At 52.2% G+C, this 15428-nt stretch overlaps 8 protein-coding genes across 8 annotated transcripts; 4 read left to right on the top strand and 4 right to left on the bottom strand.

The window, feature by feature from the left end:
* Positions 1 to 491: 491 nt before the first annotated feature.
* COCVIDRAFT_87630 (hypothetical protein) lies at positions 492 to 674 on the bottom strand (the record flags this gene model as incomplete). The annotated part of the gene is made up of 1 exon (XM_014705521.1): positions 492 to 674. A coding segment is annotated over one exon (183 nt), but the record flags the coding sequence as incomplete, so codon positions are not given.
* Positions 675 to 1075: 401 nt separating this feature from the next.
* Positions 1076 to 1843, top strand: COCVIDRAFT_34030 (hypothetical protein; the record flags this gene model as incomplete). The annotated part of the gene is made up of 1 exon (XM_014705520.1): positions 1076 to 1843. One exon carries the CDS (start codon positions 1076 to 1078, stop codon positions 1841 to 1843), a length of 768 nt encoding a protein of 255 aa, XP_014561006.1.
* A 47-nt stretch (positions 1844 to 1890) lies between these two features.
* COCVIDRAFT_34029 (hypothetical protein) lies at positions 1891 to 2828 on the bottom strand (the record flags this gene model as incomplete). Its single annotated transcript, XM_014705519.1, has 5 exons — positions 1891 to 2144; positions 2200 to 2299; positions 2349 to 2479; positions 2528 to 2659; positions 2711 to 2828. The coding sequence occupies 5 exons, from the start codon at positions 2826 to 2828 to the stop codon at positions 1891 to 1893; spliced, it is 735 nt and encodes a 244-aa protein (XP_014561005.1).
* Positions 2829 to 3319: 491 nt separating this feature from the next.
* Positions 3320 to 3478, top strand: COCVIDRAFT_87779 (hypothetical protein; the record flags this gene model as incomplete). Its single annotated transcript, XM_014705518.1, has 1 exon — positions 3320 to 3478. A coding segment is annotated over one exon (159 nt), but the record flags the coding sequence as incomplete, so codon positions are not given.
* Positions 3479 to 4203: 725 nt separating this feature from the next.
* On the top strand, positions 4204 to 4631 carry COCVIDRAFT_22963 (hypothetical protein; the record flags this gene model as incomplete). The annotated part of the gene is made up of 3 exons (XM_014705439.1): positions 4204 to 4285; positions 4407 to 4457; positions 4510 to 4631. The coding sequence occupies 3 exons, from the start codon at positions 4204 to 4206 to the stop codon at positions 4629 to 4631; spliced, it is 255 nt and encodes an 84-aa protein (XP_014560925.1).
* Positions 4632 to 5228: 597 nt separating this feature from the next.
* Positions 5229 to 7991, bottom strand: COCVIDRAFT_12391 (hypothetical protein; the record flags this gene model as incomplete). The annotated part of the gene is made up of 1 exon (XM_014705417.1): positions 5229 to 7991. The coding sequence occupies one exon, from the start codon at positions 7989 to 7991 to the stop codon at positions 5229 to 5231; it is 2763 nt and encodes a 920-aa protein (XP_014560903.1).
* A 2868-nt stretch (positions 7992 to 10859) lies between these two features.
* On the bottom strand, positions 10860 to 11036 carry COCVIDRAFT_87767 (hypothetical protein; the record flags this gene model as incomplete). Its single annotated transcript, XM_014705517.1, has 1 exon — positions 10860 to 11036. The coding sequence occupies one exon, from the start codon at positions 11034 to 11036 to the stop codon at positions 10860 to 10862; it is 177 nt and encodes a 58-aa protein (XP_014561003.1).
* Positions 11037 to 11672: 636 nt separating this feature from the next.
* On the top strand, positions 11673 to 15037 carry COCVIDRAFT_87669 (hypothetical protein; the record flags this gene model as incomplete). The annotated part of the gene is made up of 3 exons (XM_014705516.1): positions 11673 to 12002; positions 12116 to 14854; positions 14906 to 15037. The coding sequence occupies 3 exons, from the start codon at positions 11673 to 11675 to the stop codon at positions 15035 to 15037; spliced, it is 3201 nt and encodes a 1066-aa protein (XP_014561002.1).
* Between the last annotated feature and the right edge of the window lie 391 nt (positions 15038 to 15428).

The raw sequence follows: 15428 nt of genomic DNA, 5'->3' as shown, positions 1-15428 counted from the left end.
CGGGGTCAAGACACGTGCCGTTGCTGTGCGGTGTCTGCCGTATGACGCTGGAAGAGGGGTGGTTTTGGCTTTAAAGCGGGGGAGGGGGAAGAGCTCCACGGCCAACAACGCGGCTGCAAAGATGCCCAGCCTTGTCACATGGAGCCTCAAATCTTTCAGCCTCCTCCGAGCCCCAGAGGTAAGCCATTGAACGCCCTCCGAATCGTCGATCAAGCCCAATGCCAACAAAACTAGACCTTTTGCCCGGCATCGCATCCGCGCCTATGTCAGTGTGACTTCACATACAGCGGGTCGCGCGACCAACAACTCCACACCTTTTGGCGCCGTCCATTTCTCCAGTGGGACTCCAGTGGGACACCCGTCGCGAATCCACCTAGAGCCTCATCAAGAACTCAGTGTTAAGTACTCCAGGGCGCTCCCCGCTCGTCTTGCTGCCCATGTAGCCTGCAGGCTCATCCTGGACATGCGTCTCCCGTGTAGACGTTCTATATCTAGAGCCCCTTGCCCGGCTGTCGATAGTGCTCAACCGGCCTCAACATTTCGACGCGACGTCGCCACGAGACGGTTGCTTTTTCACAATGACTCGCGATTGGGCTGTGCCACATAGCCCCCATTGCAATTGCATAGAAGCGGAATGATCTTCTGGGCGGAGTGTCTCTAGCGCGGGGACACGGGGGGGAGCACAGTATGGTCGAACCTGTGGTCGCATCTCCACCAAGTACACCGCCATGGCCATTGTATTTCCAGACATACCGCGACTTTAGACCGAGAAAACTTTGACGCCGAGACAAACGGAATCCTCCAGACCGATAAACACTCTGCGCTGCCGGCGTAGTACATACATTTGTGAGTATGGAGGATAGTTAACGGTATCAAGTAAAGTGTCCGCAACCTGTGGAGCAAAGTGGAGTGGACTCGTAATGTCGCAAACCCAGATGTTGGGGATGGCTGCAAAGACGCACTAGCACGTGACGTCCAGATTCGGTAGTTCCGAACCCTCTAGAACGCCATTCCATTCAACCCCCCACATCCCCCGCTTCAGGGTCGCTACTACATGTATTTTAGACATTTAGACATGGCCATATCACTGCTGCCCAAAGAACTCCGCTTACAAATTTGGGCCAATGTATACTTCAACGAACCACCTCGGCTAGTGGCTTTGGAAACCAAGCCTCACGATGAGGGGCACGACGAGCAGCACTTTTGCCCACGATATTGCCCCAGCTCGGCTCCCATAGCCGTGAACCTGTGCCGGGAGTCGCGTGCAGAAGCCCTTTATCAGGCCACCAAGGCGAACCATATCGTCCATCTCCCAACTGGACTCGCAGGAACCAGTTGTGACGATTTCTATTTCCGCGTCGATACAGACATTCTACTGCTTCAACTCCATGGGCCGCGCGTGAAACACTACGATGATTCACCAGAAGTGGGTTTGTTGGCTCATTTTCTCCTTGCGACTGGCTGCCATCCAACAAAACTGAGAAATATTGCCATAACAAAAGTTATTCTACACGGGTTTCGAGACGGCAGTCTGTCCAATGTTTTGCGGAGTTTTCCCAACATCTCACGCATGGTCATGATGCTGACAGAAGAAATTTGGGACAACGATGCACAGAAAGAACTGTTTGTTCGTGCAGCTGCGCGAATAGTACGTATGTACAAACTCGATCTCATGAACCACGCTCGCACCTCGGGTGAAATGTACAAAGCACATCCCTTTGATGTCGACTTTGCCACGCTTCGTTGTGGGCATCTAGATATAGTTCCCAAGGACGTGTGGAGAGACTGGAGCGATGGCGGCGACGAGTGGGCGACACTAGATAATTCCGAGCCCTTTTGGTAATAATACATAGATTGCTGTACACATCACCACCGGACCAAGTATTTACGCTAGGGGACTTCGTGATAGATTCGATCGCCCTCCTTCGGTAAAGCGAGGAAATCATCGGGTGTATCTTTTACACCTGGCAACTGGTGCTTCTCCGCCCAGTCTCGGATTGCATCGAAGTTACGACACGTGTGGACAGTATTGAAATCGACAAACGCTTGTAACGGTTTACCAGGCGGCTGATACCACACCTGGCCAAGAACTCCGACATCCATGACACACATGAGTTGCTGTCGCAGGATATCGAGGCAATGTGCTAAGGAAGTTGTGAGCTGTACGGTCCACTGTACAGAGAAGCATCCGGTACTCACTGGTGTGGTGTTTTAGGACATTTGCATCGTTGGAGAAAGGCCCCAGGCCTTGCTTGTGATAGTAATTGATATTCCAGGCTAGAGATTTGCGCAACAAGTTCTAAACCCGAATGAGTATTGGCTGCTAAGCGTGCCTGATAGGAACATACCAAGCAATGTAGATGGTGCAACCCCTCTACGTGTGCAGGGTATCCACCGCCATATTCTTCCTTGATCTGGACTTGATCCAATGCAAGACCAGATTGCTGTGCCTCGTTTGCCGGTACTCTCACCGCATGGTCTGTACTGATGTTAGCGGGCGATGGCTTTCATGACTTAGTTCACTTACAGTCCACACCCAACGACTTCCATGCTGCGTCAACTTCAGCACCTGCGTCTAGTCGATATGGATTAGACACCATGAGCGAGCCATTAAATTGCAACTGCTTGTAGGTAACACCGACGTCGTGCATTATAGGTGCTAGTGGATTTCAGTAAAGTGCCTTCCAACAAGTAGCTCTTCTAGACATACAATACTTTGAAGTAAGCCTCGCACAGAAAGCATCCGCATTTGGCTGTTGTAGCATGACCACACACGCTCCAAATGTGGCAGAGAAGACTGCTGTGAAGCAGATGAGACAAGTTGCCATCTTCCAGGACAACCCCTGTGGTGCTGGATGCAGCGGCCATGATTCGAGTGACGATCGAGCGCTCACCGAAAGTAGTTTCTCGCAGTCTTCTGCTTGTGTCATTTTCTCTTTATCAGAGCATTCTCGTAGACCGAAGCTGGGCATATTAAAAATCATAGTTGCAAAGATGGTGAGAGTGAAGGAGATGAACGAGGCAGTCAGTCAACTGAACATTGGAGGGGAATAATCCAGCAGCACATGCCACGACTATTTGCCTCACCGTAAAACTCGCAAGGTTTGTATCTGTATAGCGTTATCTTTGCCCAGAATTGGTAGTTCAGCTTCACCCGGAATACCCCGCAGGAGCTGAATACAACTCATGAGGCATTGTCCACTCATAGTTACTAGTGGCGCATAGGGCTGAATTAGCCTTATTGAGGCTTTTGTATTGCCTCACTTAAATTTTGAGATAGTAACCTCTTGGTATATGTCAATTGTATATTGTGTGATGATGGAGGATCGTATACATAGTCAAGTTCGGACCAAAATTGATAACATCGACACAACACTGCAAAAGCACATTTCAAATAGAAGCACAAAACCACAGCTTGCAGAAGAAAGAAGAAAAAGAAGAAGACGCTGAAATGCGGTATAAGATGCGGCTACACTAGGCACATGCCCAGGAACTATCTGACGAGGCATCGCTGCAAGTTTGCTTGCCAGCTCAACAAACGAATCGTATACCGCCACTTTGTCACCGTCCAAACAATGCCAGCCTGGCTCACAGTTAGTCTCTTAGATACCAATAAAAGTAACAACAAGCCTCAATACCGTACCAATCACATAGCAACAAACCCGATCATATGCCGTAAACCTTGCATCTCGCATTCGGAGCCAAGATCTCCTATAGATCCAGAATCATAACGTTACCCATACTATTGACATTTCGTTAACCTCATGATAGGCCTTCAGAGAAGCGAAATTGGGCGCTGGCGTTTTCGCTCGCGAAAGAAGGAGGGTCTTTTGAGGCCCCCTGCCTTGTTCCAGGCCCATAGAATCTCGACCCAGCCACGATAGTCCACAAGAGAGAGAGAGAGAGAGAGAGAGAGAGAGAGAGGTTTATGAGATCAGCAAGTGGCTTGATGTATACAGACTAGCGAGTCACCGTAGTCTTTCAGCTCGGGTACGGAAGCCAGTAGGTTGGTTTAAGCGAGTATGGTTTTGTTCCGTAAGCGATGTGTTGGAAATATGTAGATAGTAGAGCTTCAGTTGATGTATAAAAGACCACCATTTCCTTTGTCGTTTTTTTATAAATCATCCAACTGATCAATCACACTTTCCCATCTTTCCATTCACTCGAAACTTGACAGACGTTTTCGATATACTATCCACAATCATGAAGTCCTTCATTGCCATCCTCGCCTTCGCCTCATGCGCTCTTGCCGCTCCAATCGCTCAAGGCTCATATGACGGTTACGGTAAGTGACAATCCCCCCCCCCCCCCAATTTCCTTCCGTGCAGGACTCTCCGTTGCACCAGACTCTCCCTCTCTCTCTATCTCTCTCCTTCTCTCTATCTTTTTAACTAACAAACATAAAGGCGATTACGCCAACGTACCCACTGAGGCCCCTGCCGAGTACGCGGACTACGGTACGTCTTCACCTCCTCTCTTTCTCTCTTGAAACTAACAAACATACCAAAGGAGACTACGGAAACGCGCCTCCAGTTGAGAACCCAAACCCACCAGCTGATTACGCAGACTACGGCGCGTATCCACCTCCTGCGGGCGGATATGGAGAGTACACTGGGTACAAGAAGGAATAGATGGATATAACTACGCTTTGAACATGACAAGAAAAAGCTTTAATAAAGTAGTGATAATGGATAATCTTTATGAAATGGAATTATGATTTCTCTCTCTTTCTCTCTATACTAAAAATTCTCTTTTGACTGAATATGTGGAACAGTAGGGTAACGGAAAAAAGCGGATATACAAAACAACAACTAACAACTAATAACATCCTTTCATAAACTGAGTTTTGATATTCTATACATACTATACTATACATATATATATCCGAGTTTCTAGACAAGGAAAAAAAAAGAAATACATATTAAGTCGTCGTGAAGATCTCCAAAAAAAGCTTTATCAACTTGTATTTTGCAATAGAACAAAGATCGGTTTCGTAGGTATCAGGCTTTCCCCCCTGCAATGCGTGAACAAAGAGAGAAAAAACATAGACATAGAAGACAGGCTTTCGAAGAGGCTGTGATATGTTCCTTTACGAGTTTGAAAAAAAAAACAAGGCTTTCATGCAAAATGACAAAAGGAAAATTTCAATGAACAAGGAAGAAAAAAATAAGGGTTAAAATCATGTACAGGATTTGCCCCGAAAAATATTACAACAGCTTGGCCGAAAACTAGTATGTTCCGCCCAAGCTGTTCCAGGCGGCTAAAACATCATCGCTGACGCTATCTCTACTGTCGGTAGAGGTTCGAGAGTTGCTCGTAATACAATCGGGGCTTAGATGGCGTGATCTCGTCTTGCCTGCACTGTTGACATACGTCGAGCCTTGCGATGACGTACGTGTCGCAGTTGAGTGAGCACTGCTTTGCCGTTGTCGTGTTTCTATAGTACCAAGAGCCAGTTCACTAATGTGTCTCGTGGCTCTCTTTTGGGGTTTTGGGGCTGGTGGTTCAACAATGCTCGGTGGGCGGGACGAAGCCTCGGATACTGGGGTCAGGTCCCGGACACCGTGAGTAGGCGGAACAGGGAATGCCATATCCGCATCACTAGATGCTGTTCGACGGCGTCGATGCGCACTTATCTCGCGAGACGAATCCGACTTGCCGTTCTCTAATGGTGCGCCAACAACACCTTGGTTCAAGGACGACATGTCATCCAGTTCGTTGCTTGTATCACTATTTGCTACTTTGACATTGACGCCCAAATCATCGACATAACGACCAGGCGTCATTGGCGATGGTAAGGGCGATGGGTGGTCGGTGGTCGTAAGTGACGTTCCGCTTTCAGCAGGCGTTGGCGAACGCTGTGGCGAGCGACGGCGGCGTGAGGTTTCCGACGATGCAACAAGACATCGAGGCGATCTTCCTCGGCTGGCCGGAGAGTGGTGGCGGTCTGACCAAGCATCGCTCACAGAGCTATCCCGTAGCTGGCTTGTGCCTACAGCACCGTCGACCTTTGCTGCTCTGCCACGTGCCGATGGCTGATGCGGTGCAGACGCGTTCGACGATGTGCGCTCTCTAGCTCTGGTATCCGTTGTGCATACAGAACCTGTCTCAGAGGGGTCCCGGGACTGTGACTGCGATCCACAGTGTTTGTGCATGGCAGCGCGCTTCTTTCTCATCAGTTCGAGTAAAGCCTCCTCCTCAGGGGTGACCTGCATGAATTTGCGCGATGGGTCGGAATGAGGTTGGGGTGCGCTAGCCGATGTACGGGAACTCGCCACACTCCGTCTCGATGGCGACAAGGGCTCATTGAATGCGGTCCTCGGCCGAGAATCCTCATCTTCAAGAATCACAGAAGGCTGCCTCACGTGACTGGTTCGTTTACTACCGCTGTAGGTGCGATTCCGCGAATAGCGATAGGTGGGCAAGGGCGGCTCAGGGGTATATATGATGTCAATTGTTGCGGCGTTTGTGGATGTCGAATGTGTACTCATTTTTCCGGCGGAATGCTGGCGATTGTGTAAAGAGCGCACTTCGTACGCTTGGGCGCGTCCAATCATAATATCCCCAGTATAGTCGGCACTATCCACGCTCTGACGGTTGAATGCGTGTCTAGACTGTGTTGGATTAGTGTCACCCTCATCTTCTGAAGAAGAAAACGACAAGACGCTTGAGTCTTGAAGATTTGTCTTTGAAAGTGCCGACTCCTTGGTCCTTGATGAGGTCTGTGAGTGATATGTGTTGACCGAATACTGGCTGGGCGAAGTTAGATGACGGATATCAACAATATCCTCGAGCGCAAAACTGTCCCTCTTGTACGCATTTGTCGAATTTTGCAATCGAGAGCCGAATGCTGCGTTCCCTGCTGGTTGGGAGGTCTGAGCACCAGAGGTATTACGGTTGACTTCACCATGTGAGTGAGCAGCCCGCGAAGCAGGGAATTTTTGCATTTCCTCTGCGGTTTCTTCACTGTCGTCCTCGAGCGCATCGAACCAATGTTGAACACCCTTTGGTGGTCGACGTACGTGCACTTTTGCATTGTCATACTCATCCCGCTCGATTTTGCGGACTGGGCTTGTTCCGCGACGTCCTGAAGGATTGCAATGGCCGGTGCTGTTCTTATGTGATAATTTTGTCGCTTTTTGTGGAGTTCGATCTCTTGATGGAGAGTGATGGAAATATTCCGAATTCATTGACATGGCAGCGGGCGAATTGACCATCTTGGTCGGTGAGAGCATTGCGTTGCCGTGGCGTTGATTGGCACTGTCCTTTGGCTTGGGAAACAGTCTCGACAAATCGAGGCGAGCAGGTTTACTTCTTCTACTATCCTTCTTTTTCCTTGCTTGATCCAGGATGACGGGTGACGCAGCACTTGCCACATAGCCGTCATAGCCCTTATCTGTCAATACCGGAGTGCGACCTCTTCTCAACGCGCGGTCTCGGATAGCCGAGTCAGATGTTTGTTGCGAAATGGACAAGGGGGAGTTTTTCGCATCGTAATGCGATCGAATGGTCGAGTTGGATGCCTGAGGATGTAGTCGATAGCCAGTTGAGCTGTGGTCAGAGCCCCACTTTCTTTCTCCGGAGTATATCCGCCCTAGGACATTTGATGATGGTTGTTTTGACATGGCGGGTCGTCGTGAACTCTCTGCTGTTGATGCTGTATTCCAGTCGTCCAGATGTGAGCGTGTACTTGTCTCTGATATGACCAGTGACATGTATCCAGGGTTCGATGTCGGTAGCGATTGGCCTGGGGTTGAATGATGTAGCGAATTGGAAGTGCCGAGTATCTGATGCGCCTTGCTGATTGTCTCGTCGTGACGGGACAGCCGTCTGGAGCTGGGGATAGAGGGTGGTGTGGAGCGAGTGCTTTCGTCGTAGTCGTCGTAGTCGTCGGTGGCGGCAGCGGCGGCGTGAGGCTTTTGTGGTTTGCTTCGCGGGCGGCGAGGCAATGCGAAGGAGAACTTCTTCTGTCCGCGGTCGTTGCGAGACATGATGCGTGAGCCAGCCGGGGTGCCGAAAGGAAAGTTGGTGGCTGCAATTTTAGTGTAGGCGCGACTCAGTAAAGTGAGAGACAGAGTGGAAAGAACTGAATCGCGGTACGCGCGGACGGCGTCATGCCAAATTCCGAATAGGCGCTGGTTTAGGCCGAAACCATGTCTGTTGCTATCGCGGACCGGGGCCGAGAGGACATGCGGGTGGACGGTGTTTTGCTTTTTGGGAGAGCGGCGAGGGTGCGGTATGCGGTGGATTAATGGACTGTACAACAAGGCCGACCGAGGAACCCAAGGGTTCAGCAGCGGGCCCTTCCTGCGCCAGACGCTAACCCGGCGTGGGTTGGAATGCTATCTGCAGGAACGGCAGTAGTACGGTTCCATGAAGAAGCAGGGGACCGGAGAGGGGAGGGGGGGCAGAGGGAGAAAAGGAAGGGTGTGGGATTGCAAAAGAGGGCGGGGGAGGGCGCAGCTTTACAGACAAAAGGAATGGCGAACGGGCAGGTATAGAGTGTGAAGATTAACGTCGAGGGCTTTGTGACTTGGATGCTGCGGGTTGCGACATGGCCGTGGCTCTGGTAGTAAGATCCGCGTGGTAGTGGGCGCCAGGGGTGTCAGCCGGCAGAGCTGCGGATCACCCCCTGCACAAGCTTGCCAGGCCAGGCTGCACGGCTCTGACAGAAGCCACTGCTTCATCACAGACATGCATACCCCAATTGTATACGCGATATTTAGCCTTTGGGGATGCGCTGTTGCGGTGCTAAGTGAATGAATGCGCCGTAGTTTGTGGAGCGAGTGGAGCCAGCGTCCAAGGCGACGGGCGTCATGTTTGCTGTTGGGCGCGAGGTCGAGTGGGCATTTGGATTTGGATTTGGATTTGAGCTGAGGGAGCCAGGGCAAGCCAGGGCAGGTGGTTGAGGCCGGGCCAGAGCGCAGCGTACCGAACCTTTGCCTTTGCGCCGTCACCACAGTACGAGGCTCCCGTGCGTTTCTGGCGCTGCGCTAATTCCAGCCCTGGAGAGGCATGGGCCAGGGCAAATTGAGGCTGTTGAGCGCCTTGACACCTGCCTCTGTCGTTGATGGCATGATGTATAAATACATTCCTTGCCAATCTCCACGTCCGTCGTACCTGAATTGCGCCGCAGTCGCTTCTTTTCCCCACAGAGTCTGGCTCCATACCCCTAATTGAAAAAGAGCCCGATCGGGTAGGAACAGTAGTTGGCATCCATGTATACTCTCGTACATACATACTTGTGGAAGTACATTGTCGGATGGCCACGGTGGGCGAAACCGCGTGGCTGACGAGCAGCTGTGCAGATTTGGAATGTTGGCACCACCATCATGACAGAGTGTGAGTGTTGAGGGACTGGGGCCCGCGGGAGATGCTCAGGGGGGATGTAGCATGCACCATCGATCAGCGCTCGTCTTTGGACCTGGTGGTGATCCTGTGGGTTTTCTCACGATGATCATGAACGTCTTTGTCCTTGATCAAGGGCTCAGCCGTCCCGGATGCGCAATGGCTTTGGATCTGATGGAGCTCGTCCCGTCGAGGAGCCTGAGATGCCCTGGTTGTGGCGGGCCGTGTGTCAGTGGGCAGACGCAGCTCCATTGAAATTTTGGGGGAAGGGGGGGATGGGCGAGATTCCGCCATGGGCACATCGCCGGGCGGCCCACAGTAAGTAGGCCATTACGTGCTCTGCAGGTGCCCCGTGGACTTGAGCCTCACCCACCCATGCATGTATGTGTGTGTAGTAAGTATTCTACTGTGTATACGTAGCATGTAAGTATGTATGCGCGTACTAGCTGCCCACGCGACACGGGTACACCTGCATACTTACCACATACTACCTACCTACATATATACTTACTCAGCCTGTGCACGTGATGGGGACTGAATGCCTCTGGCTGCATGCGATTACTCTACACACCTGTAGGTGTACTTACATGTGTACTCTACTTACAAGCGTCAAACACAGACAGTCACATGCACTCAACGCCGTTTCCCAGTGTCGCATCTCTCCCAGCTAGGCTTCCTGGCGCCTGGGCGCTGTCGGACTTTTTTTTTTCGCTTCTCCGCTGTCAATCACAGCGGCAGTACCGGCATCCGTTGGCCGCCTGACTGTTCTTTGTCAACCAGTTCAAACAGGTGGTGGTGCAGCCTACACATGCGGTGTGAAGCCTGGCCCTGTTCGTCGCTGGCAGAGACGGAACATGAAAGCCCGATTGGGTGGTGTTGCTGTCTTGTACTTGGTACATACTTACATATCCATGTCAGCACGCAGAGGGATCGGGCATTGGTAATCAAAAGCGGTCAAAGGGTAGGGCTGACCGGGTATATGTAGCAAGTAAGTACTTAGATAGACACGGAAGACGGTGAGATAAGGCCAGAGTATCCATCTTCACAGTTGCATGCTGCCTACTGAGGTAGAGCATGACGTCTTGTTCCCGGCATAGCTTCCCCACGGCCGTGCTGGATCAAGTGGCCCCGGCAGGAATGCGAAGACGGCTCCAGACATCAGCTGTGCCATCTTCGCGCAGCGGGCAATGGTGCTGATAATGGCAATCATGATAATCATGATTACCAATGGCGGATTGCACACAAACCATGAAACAGCATCCATTTTCCAGTCTTGGACAAGCAGCGTCTTGAAGCAGAGGCTCGGGTGAGTAGATGCATCGGGGCATGATTGTCTTGGGGTTGCCTGCTATTCTCGACTCCTCCCGTGACACTCCACGTGCGGCGTGGCGGCCTCTTGTGGCCGTGCTTGCTTCACGCGTGTCTTGTTCGGACAGCACATCGAGACGGGCGCCTGGTGGGGATTTTTTTTCTCGGTCTCTTGCCGCGGCAGCGCGGTTGGCCAAATGGCGTCAGGATGCACACGAGGCAGAAGAGGTATGCGCCTCGGAGACCATGGCTCGGGGAAGAGGCCAAACACGAGGGCACGCGCTGCGAACAAGGACAGCTGGGCCTGGCTGGTGCATGGAACCATGTACAGGCTGGACAAACAGTGCAATCAAAGGCGCGGTGGTGCTGGTCTGGTGCATGGTGTCAATACTACATATGCATCTACTTACCGTGAGGTGATGCGGCACCAAATTGACAGGGCGGGAAGTCAAGATTAGGATTAGGCCGAGCTAGACCAGCCCGCCCTGCAAGTGCTCATGCCTTTGCTCGCTCGTCTACTCTCCATAAACCCCACCACCGTGCCAGCCCACAACACCCAGTCCCCTCCTCTGAGCCATACGAGACTCTTCTCTCGCTGTTCCGCTCTCGCTGCTACGTGGCCTGTTTCCGCTCTCGACCTCCCGCCGCACGCCTCGACTTTGCCGGCCATCCCATCTCGTCTCGGCCAGCGGCAACACGCCTGCCAACACCCACCACAAAACTACCACACATCGCCGCCCCGACCAAGCCCGCGTCCCGGTCACTGTTGGCGACATGCACGATTACTAACCCCACTGTTTCTCTCCCGCGTCTTGCTGCTCCTCCTCGACCCATCGCGTGCTTTGGTTCCCGCACGCCTGTCACCATCACCACCACCACCTCCTCCTTCTCCACCACCGCTACCAAGGCTGCCTATCAGCCACCCAAACCCTGCCCCTCCCCTACTGCGGATCCCCCTCACACAGAGCGACGACGACGCGCACTTCTATCGCTAAAGCCCGTCGCCGTCTTGCAACATGGCCTCTGCCTCGAATGACTCCGGCCCCAGTGCTGATGGCGTGTCCAAGACGGTGCTACACGAAACCCCAGACCCCTACGCCACCATGGCACAGTTCTCGCTCGCCCCAGCGACAAAGACCACAGTAGTCACAACCACGTATACCACAACCACCACTTTTCCGCCCCTCTGTGTCAACGCCCCCGGAAGCCTGGCTGAACGAGACCCGAAAGACTACCCACTGGCCCATGTCCAAGCACCGGAGTCGATACGCAAGTTCTATTTTGAATCTGGAGGCGAACTGGCTTGCTTTGAGGAAGCAGAGGCTGCATCGGAGCGGGTGCAAGAGGTACGCCTTCGACAATTCCAGGGACATGCATGCAGCCGACGCCTTTCGCGTTACAGCTGCGCACGTCACCATTTCTTTAGTTACTATGTTTATAACTGACGCCCTACTTGCAGCAGAGATCACTCCAGGAAGTCCTCCGATCAAAGGGAAAAGTTCAGAAAGTCGAATCTTTTAATGGATCTCCAGTCTTCGCCACACCCAACCGCACGACGCGTCCCAAGATTCGAGCACATCAAGGACTGCGCTCCGTGTCTGCTCGACGAAAACGAGACAATACAGACGAATCACCTCCACCTCCATCAATAACCAAGGCTGTCGAGTTGGTTGGTATGCATCGCCAAAGCAAAAAACCCAGGTTAGAGCGCGACAAGGGAACTGACCCTGCACAAATGGCCCACAACAGTGCACCAGAAGATACCGAAGGTTCGTGTCCAGCTACACCTGAAACAAATAAAGGGGAGATGGGTGCATCCCGTCTGCCAAAAACCCGACCTAGCCCGTTCCCCAAGCCCAGCGCACGACCGACACCGCAGCAACTCGGACTGGGCAGAACGCCATCCAGGCGGCATCTCCGAGAGGCTTTTACTGCATCTACACAGCCCGAAGGTAGTCATTCCAGTCAGCGTGAACACTCTCCAGAACATTCATTCCCCACAGGAGTGGTTGACGGTCCTGGCGTGGCTGCTACTCCCCCAATAGCCGAATCTGACTTGGAACCGGTCGGACCCTTTACTGAACATGGTTCCTTCTCTACCTCGCGACTTGCCCCTCTCGATACGAATTCTGTCCAGGATGCTAGCTTGCCGAGCCCCAGTTTATCGCCCATCACTGCTGCCGCAAATCTTGCCCAACAAAACAGCAATGGGACCTCGTTTTCGGCCATGGACATAGACTATGATGCAAGCGAACTCTCCGGACTTGATCTCTCCCAGGGCGAGTCTAGCAATTCACGCACAGGCGACTTTCCTCTCTTCCCCCATGATGACTCCAATACCCAACTACCGACCCCTTCCATCATGGATATACCAAACATGCTCAACTCATTCGATGCTCTGCCAGAACAGATGAAGTCGTATGTTCTTTACCAAATGCTCCGACGATGCAAAAAACCGACTTTGCACTTTGTTGCAGATGTAGTGAACCCGGCTCTCAAACGTGACTTTATCGCCTCACTTCCTACTGAGCTGAGCTTAGAGATCATCGGTTATCTGGACGTCAAGAGCATGTGCAGCGCTGCACGGGTATCAAAGTACTGGCGAAAGCTAATCGACACTCATGAGTCTGCCTGGAAGGATCTACTTGACAGGGACGGTTACAGGCTGCCGCACGGCGAGCTGGAACGAGCTGTGCAGGAAGGTTGGGGATGGCAATATCCTCACTCGGCTGATAGTTATGAGTGTGACTTGAGGGCCCAGTCGATCACTTCCCGGTCCGACAACGAAGGCTTTTCAGGTTTTCCGAGCTCAAGTTTGTCCGGTGGCCTACAAGACCAAGAAGGTGCTGTGACACGATCCTCATCAACGCGCCAAAAGAGGAAGGCTACCAGCAAACATGGCAGCGGCAGCGGCAAGAAGCAACGCAAGAATCGAGCCTCGACTAAGACCCAGACGGCCCTGTATTTGCGTCCCGCCGATCTTCATGAAGGACCGCACGCTTTCGCCAAGCGTGCAGAAGCTGCCATCTCGGACCCCAACGTGGGCTTACCTAGTCTACGCGCTATGCATCTCTTCAAATCCTTGTACCAAAGGCATCACCTCATACGCAAGAGCTGGATGGCTGAGGAAACTAAGCCAAAACACATTGCGTTCCGTGCGCATCAACGCCACGTTGTGACCTGCTTACAGTTTGATACAGACAAAATACTTACTGGCAGTGATGATACAAATATCAATGTTTACGATACCAAGACAGGAGCACTGCGTAACCGTCTCGAGGGACATGAAGGTGGCGTATGGGCCCTTCAGTACGAAGGCAACACACTGGTGTCCGGCTCTACCGATCGCTCAGTCCGCGTATGGGACATTGACAAAGGAGAGTGCACACACGTGTTCCAGGGTCACACATCGACCGTCCGATGCTTGGTGATCCTCAAGCCAACGCATATTGGCGAGACCATCGATGGCCAACCCATCATGATGCCAAAGGAGGAGCTCATTATCACCGGTTCACGCGATTCAACGCTTCGTGTATGGAAACTTCCCAAGCCGGGTGATCGGAGCGTTATGCAAACTGGAGCATCTGCAAACGACCATGATAACCCTTACTTCATACGCGCTTTGACTGGGCACCATCATTCGGTACGCGCTATTGCTGCCCACGGGGACACTCTGGTGAGCGGTAGTTACGATTGTACTGTTCGGGTATGGAAAATTTCGACCGGAGAAGTTCTCCAGCGTCTTCAGGGTCATTCACAAAAGGTCTATAGCGTTGTCCTTGACCATGCTCGGAATCGTTGCATTAGTGGTTCTATGGACAACATGGTTAAGGTCTGGTCCCTGGAGACAGGTGCCTGTATATTCACGCTTGAGGGGCACACCTCTCTGGTTGGTCTCCTCGACCTGAGCCACGGGCGCCTAGTATCTGCGGCTGCTGACTCCACTCTCCGCATTTGGGATCCGGAAAATGGACAGTGCAAGAGTCGACTTTGTGCTCATACCGGTGCCATTACCTGTTTCCAGCACGACGGGCAAAAGGTCATATCTGGCTCTGACCGCACTCTGAAGATGTGGAATGTCAAGACTGGAGAGTTTGTTAAGGATTTGTTGACCGACCTGAGCGGCGTGTGGCAGGTCAAGTTCAACGAGCGGCGCTGTGTCGCTGCTGTTCAGCGCAACAGCATGACGTATATCGAGGTAAGCAGACGTAGGAGCTGGTTTCTTCTTTTCCGGCTAACGTTGCAACAGGTTCTCGATTTTGGCGCTTCACGCGACGGTGTTCCCGCTGAACAGCGAGGACGGCGCATTGTTGTTAATTCCAAGGGCCATGAGATTGAAGATGTCACTGATGCAGAGCCTATGGATGCAGAGCAGGCCTAGGCCTAGACACGAAACACAGACACAAACAGCATATCATTTGGGGCTGGCGCGAATGTTTCCACTTGTACAAAAGCGATACCCAAAACCGCACTTTGGCGAACGAATTGATGACACGGCATCCGAGTTTTATTATTTCAGGTAGTAATGTGGCATGGACTAGTGTAGGCACAGCCTTGGCCGGTTCTTTTGGCACACAGCAAGGTGTGGGGAAGGATGCTTGCACATGCACACATGCAGGAGTATGGGCGTTTTGTTTGTTATATATGCATAGCTAGGGCGTTTTCGACATTGCTAGTTACGGTCCGCATTTGGCGGGAGCTAAGAGGTTACCATCGACATGAGGATCATGACGAGGCCTGTGGCTTGTACGGGCACAGAACCATGTCAAATA

Source organism: Bipolaris victoriae (genome assembly GCF_000527765.1).
Source record: "Bipolaris victoriae FI3 unplaced genomic scaffold scaffold_8, whole genome shotgun sequence".
Taxonomy (NCBI): Eukaryota; Fungi; Ascomycota; class Dothideomycetes; order Pleosporales; family Pleosporaceae; genus Bipolaris; species Bipolaris victoriae.
This window is presented reverse-complemented; position numbering and strand designations above follow the sequence as displayed.